Here is a 6,169-nt window from a genome sequence, read left to right as displayed (position 1 = left end):
ACTAATTCCCTTAGTCAGGCTGAACATTCAAAGTTATTATAAGCCAATAAAAAGTTACATGTATCATGAAATCGGTTGAACTTTCCAGCATCTGGCTCACTACGCTAGAGCAGCGAATTGGAAAGACTATAGCAGCCGATGAGTATGGTTTTATATTATCGCTCCGAAAGAATATTTCTCAGTTCCATACACATGTTTTTTTAACATCACTCTTGTTCGTTTACAAGGGAAGTTACTGCAATAATACTAAATACACTCAGCAACAAGTTTTGATAGATTTACCATACCACAGAATTAATACATGTTCTAGTCAATTTTATTTGTGCTACACCAGCTGGCCATAACTGAACGATAAACATAGTTAAACACAAACATTATTAATGTCTGCTATGCGCCTAAAACTTGATGTCGCACGATTGCCCAGGTTTTGGTATAAATTCATAAAGACTATTACAGCCTAAGTTTAATACTGACCGATTCTAGCGAAACCTTTAAAAATGATGTTTAACCCTTTTTGCTGGGGAAACGACATAAACGGCGTTTTCGATAGAGGTTCATTGAGCCCTCTTCTAGAACCAATAACAAAGCATACGAACGTTAAGTTTAAAATATTGTCGTTAAGATATTTATTTATAAATTACTATATGGAACGATTATCTGAAGGGCATTTCTTTTTGCTACAAGCCGAACAAATACGAAATCGCGATTCCATCGCATAAATATAAAAACCAGCCAGCAAGCGATTCAGCTTTTGAAATGAAGAATAAAACTTTCATTTGATCCTGAGGTGGTCAGTGATCGTTTGACTCATCAATATCATAATAATTCACATAAAAGTAGCAATGTCAACTCTAAAAACTTCAAATATATAGTGCTATATATTTGAAGTTTTTATATCTCACAGCACAAGTGAATATAATGCTATATCCACTTGTGCTGTGAAAAGCTCCAAACAAAGTAACTCCTTTAATAGAAAGCACCACATCCGAAACCATCCAGTGAAGTCAGCTCAAGCCATGTATGTTTATAGAATGCTGACTTTATTGATTTGTCAACAAAAATTACATGACTTTCGAACATTTTTCGAGGACTTTTACACAGCGAAAGGGTTAATCGTTGTATAAATCAAACTTGAATGAAGGTAATTGAGTGGCCCTTACGTTTGATATTTGCAGGGTGATTAGAAAAGCCGCCATTGATATACTTTAAATGGTCTAACTCTAAGCTCAAAGCGACAGCAATGGGTTGACAAATCCAAATTTTGTGTGAAATGTTAATTCTCATCTTCCTCCAACCAATGTTATGATATTAAGGTTGGCAAACAAAAAAAACAAAAGTTTGTTTGCTTAGTAAATGGCATTCATCTTTAACTACGTCATCTTCAACCAAACCAAACCAATAGCAATATGTTGGTGTTATCAAGGTTTTCTTTTATCCTATGCTATTACGCCATAATGCATATCTCATGACCCATTGAGAAGATTTAACATAATAGTTAAGGGTTAACCGGATTACGTGTTCTCACTCCTGAGGGGTGCAAGCTGTTTTGAATATGTCTGTTTTTCGTGAGGTTTTGAAGCTATTTCATTGAAAACAAAGAGGGGAGAGATTGCCTTTGTGAGTCGTAGGAGGTTCGGAGATGATAACGAATAAAGAAGGGCTGCAATAGTCAAAAACCATAGTTGTCGGAGAAGAGTAAAGTGTATAGATATAACCATAGCAGTCATGTAGGTCAGAATGACATTGAATAATTGAACACCAGTTCTTTAATGATTTCTTACAAGGAATTCTCAGTCATCCAACAGTTCTCTGTCACTAGTTACCAAAGTCATACAAGCCAGCTCTGTGATGCAAGCTTGTTGTAGGTCCATGTTCCATTGCTTGGTTTCTATTGCAGGAGTTTCGCATCTGTATTTTTACATTTTATTCACCTACCAGCAATTTGTGCTTTGAATCAACCAGTGTTATGAACAAAAATAGCACACAGTCATCTACTAAAATGTTTTACAGACCAGAAAGCAATGACACAAGCTACTGTTTTCATATCGAGCGACTCAGTAGCAGTGCAAGCCAAATGAACGCTTGCTCCGAACTTTTCTTGTCACATGGCCAGCCCCAATGTGCATACGTAGCTGGTCAAGTCCTGATCTTGTATAAAGATTCAACATTCTTAGACTGATAGCCAAGGTTTGATAGTCCAGATTACATGAACAGAGGTATTCTTATCAGAAGTCAGATATCTTGTGCACCCGGGAGCAGATAATGAGGGAAAAAGAGGGTACACAAAGCTTGAGATACGAGTATGGCAAGCATGCCGCATGATTTTACCAGCTCAGAAAATCAGGCAAAAACTACTACACAAGATTTTCCTAGTGTGCTTAAAACAACGACAGCGCAAAGAATACAGCAGGTGCCACCCCGCTATATCATTGACCTAAAGCGCTATCATCTGTCACACAAGAATGATTAACCATAACATGTGTTAAGCAGACTGTCAACTAGAAAATACCGGTGTTGATGATAAAATCAGATGAAGGCAAATGAGTATTTGTATTTACGGCCAATAACACTGAAACCCATTTACCTATGTGAGTGATAATAAACAGTTAACAATTGAGAGTGTCTAAGTATACGATGAAACATCAGAAAATAATATACGGTAGAAAAATGAAGAGTAAGTTTTGTATAGTAGTCTGTAGACAGTAATTTGGAGCCTATTAGGCTACCTGTACGGTTCAACCAAAGTCTGATGAGATTGGCGTCGTATCTCCCTACTCTGCAACATCCTCCAGACTGTCCGAAATATACTTTGTTGTTGAATGTGATAAAACATCCACTGGTACTCATTCTCAAACATGGTATTGGTATGGATAAGCTTGGACGGCCCGAAATGCACAGTTGCTGCGAGCTGCTCAAAGGTAACATTAACAGTTTTTGCGAGCAGCCCTGTAAAATAAACATCGTCTACCCAGAAAAATGGCTCATAAAAAGATTCTCTATAAAGCTTTGGTATAATATCACGGGTCATGACAAGGCCCAAGCCCGGACAATATGGCGGATAGGTGTCACCGGGGTATTCCGCCATCGATATCTTCCATTTACCTTCATCACGCTGAGGCTTTCGTTGATACCAAACGTCGCAGAGTATAGTGTTAGTGTTTACCTTGCCATGTGACTGCAAGTTATCGAGATGACGAAATAATAAATATATATCGACGACCATGTCATCATCGGCCTTAAGTATGACTTTGGCTGACTCGCAGTACGTAGATGTCCATTTGCAGCCCAGTATGGCTTTGTAGGTTAAATTTCTATAGCTATCTATAAAACTTTCTTGCACGATGTCTTGGTACGTATCACTCTCGTATTCCAGCATATGTTGTATAGAGCTGTTCTGCGGCATTCCAAGAAAGAAAACTAGACTAACCTCTCTGTCTCTTATGTGAGCAGGGTTCGCCCATGATTCGCGTACCAAAGTCCTGAGACGGTGATGTGCAGGCGCTGTATGTATCCATATGAGTATGCTAGGCTGATTGTCGCACAGGTTTGGATTGTTAAGACTATATTGAAAAGGATGTGGATTGACGACTTGTCGAGATGGTTTACCGTCGGCTATGCTCAACATACACAATAGGAACACTGAATACAGAAGTTGGCAAGTTTGCAGCACGAAAGGCAAAGCCACTGTAGGTATTCGTGTTGACTCGATCCGAGTCATTTTCTACAACAGAGATTTGTACTGTAGAGGTCATGAAAAGGAGCAAAAAGGACATTGATCGGTCTGCACAACATGACAATAAGAACAGTCAGCGTGTTCATGCAACTCATAAATATATCACTGACCTTAAGAAAACTAATTCAGATATTTAATTCAACAATGGTGCACCACAGCTGCTGAGAATCAATTATTCAAAAAGCTTGTTGAAGCGGATGGAAATAAAAAAATGTATCATAAAGAAAAACACAACTGCCATTTTATGACAAAATGTTCTGTTAGATATTATAATAGAAAGCCGCTCTAATATTGGGATAATGTGTTTGTGAACCAAACAGATATCTGATTTGGGAAATTTTTGACTTAAAGATGTAGTTGCGTCAAAATTTAAGTTGATCTTAAAAGAAAGCATTTTTTTTTCTCTATCAGTTGATATGTTGTTTGTTGTGTTACGCGATCGCATTGCCAAGATATTTGAAGATTAAAACCGAAAAAATCTGATCACCGTAAAAACGTTCAGGCCACAAAAACGTGCCCAGCCTCGCCAAAAATGATGTCACGCGTTTGGCAACCTCTCTCTATCTCTCGTATTCACATCGGCTATTTGCGATAAAAGTCTAGTCTTACGCGGCTCTATTGGCATATATCTTATTTTGTATTTGCTCGTGTTGGCTAGAATAAAATTTTAAATCCTGCTACAGATGCATTATTATGAATGTTTAAAAGGCCTCAAATAACGAAAATTGAAAGTTTGTTCTACTCACTTTCTCCAAATGTTGTGTAAACATTTGGGTACCGACTACCAATTCTACCGGTCTACGGTAATTCTGTCTAGTCACTTTATGTAGAACGCGGTCTTTGTATCAGCACAGTTATGCAGCTACCCATATAAACGATATACAGCCTCCCATAAGCCCCGCCCACATTATGTCGCCTATTACCTATTGCCTACGTACTAGTTTCTTACTAGTTATAAGCAAGCCACCGCTTTGAAAAGAATATAGACAGGGATAGAGTTTTAAGGATGAGAAGTCTGCTGCAAACTGGATTTGAACTCACATTCTCCAGTTCTGCGGACACCCATATACCATATCCGATTCACGACAATATTCTGCAAATCATGTTTTGCATTATCTTCAACAATATTATTTTATTATATAATTTTTACAAGCAAAAATATTTTCATCACGGCATAAAGCTTTTATTAAAAATATTCATCAAGTCGTGGCCACTCACATAGTATTAGCTGATACAATAAGACAAATTCATCTACTGCAACAAACTCAAACAAAACATCATCCAGCACGCATTCAAGTCTCGCTTTCTCCTTTATGGCAGTTTCCACACAATGACAAAGCTTCTTCGGCTGGTGGGACGACATAAACATTCTGTAATCAGTAAAACAAGTAAATGTAAACAAAGTAGATGCAATAAATATGTCATTCATAGATATGTCATTCTAAAGCGTATCTATTGACAGCTTCCAAATCGGGAGTTAAATAGATTGCGAGTGTAATTTTAAAAACGAATAAACATTTAATAAAGGCACAAGTACGCCAAGCCAACGATTCGAAGCTTTGGTTCTGGAAATTAAAGATTTGCAATGATCAATCGATTTTACCCACTTCATACGAGTGAAAATAATTTGTAATCATGACTCTAATTTACCAAAGAAAATTCGAAAAAAATATTATAGCTAGGTAAAACGGCAGATAAGCTATGAAATGATGATTGGAGATAGCAAAGAATTATCATTTTATTAATTAGTATATGTATTTATGACTATAAAAAATATTACATTTACTAAAGTATAGAAGACTAAGTTAATTTACCTCCATTCTGTCTTCTTCTGCAGCAAAACGCTGCTGACGCCTGTCAGCTTTGGCCATAGGCTGTCTACTCTAATATTTTACTAAAAGTTGCTCAGATAACTCTGAGTAGCGGTCGCTCGAACTTGAAGCCATTTTAAAACTATGTATAACTTAGTAATTGTTGAAACGCGTTGAATCAGTAACGATGAGAATTAATTCTCTAGCGATGAGACTCTTCGAGATCACAGTCAACGCGTTTTACGAGTGATAACATTTATTACGGCCTATATAAAAATTTCGCACGCATGATTGGCTAACGAATCGACCTCATATTTATCGCTTGTGGTTTCGTTTCAGATAACAAGCTTGTGACGTCACGAAATAGCCACCCGCTGGAACGTGAGCTTTTTAAAAGAGGGCCTCATTCAAACGCATATATCTCTGGACAGGGTTGGTCTACAAAGACAAAAATGGCATCAAATTGTAGCTGATGTTTTAGCCTTTTATGGGTCCTAATTTCATTTTTGACGCAACTACATCTTTAAGTGAGTTACAAATTACTTCCCCCTAAGAGAGTTGTCTCAACTTAGCAATAGGCTAAACTAATGACTACACAAGGAACCTTTGGGTAGCAAGAGGACCA

General features: G+C 37.4%; 1 protein-coding gene across 2 annotated transcripts in view; it reads right to left on the bottom strand.

The window, feature by feature from the left end:
* Positions 1–2,187: 2,187 nt before the first annotated feature.
* LOC137401086 (beta-1,3-galactosyltransferase 1-like) overlaps positions 2,188–6,169 on the bottom strand; it is a 15,613-nt gene continuing 11,631 nt past the window's right edge. Inside the window, exons 1-2 of one of the 2 annotated variants that reach the window (XM_068087437.1) lie at positions 4,480–4,539; positions 2,188–3,721 (exon numbers count right to left, since the gene is read on the bottom strand). In XM_068087437.1, the coding sequence (XP_067943538.1) occupies positions 2,723–3,721; positions 4,480–4,503 (1,023 nt within the window). In that variant the 5' untranslated portion in view covers positions 4,504–4,539 and the 3' untranslated portion in view covers positions 2,188–2,722. Of the gene's footprint in view, positions 3,722–4,479; positions 4,540–6,169 lie in introns of those variants that run through there. The other variant, XM_068087439.1, reaches the window with a different exon arrangement.

This window comes from Watersipora subatra, chromosome 7 (genome assembly GCF_963576615.1).
Source record: "Watersipora subatra chromosome 7, tzWatSuba1.1, whole genome shotgun sequence".
In the NCBI taxonomy this organism is placed as follows: Eukaryota; Metazoa; Bryozoa; class Gymnolaemata; order Cheilostomatida; family Watersiporidae; genus Watersipora; species Watersipora subatra.
The sequence above is the reverse complement of the archived record's forward strand: the minus strand, read 5'-3'. Positions and strand labels throughout refer to the sequence as shown.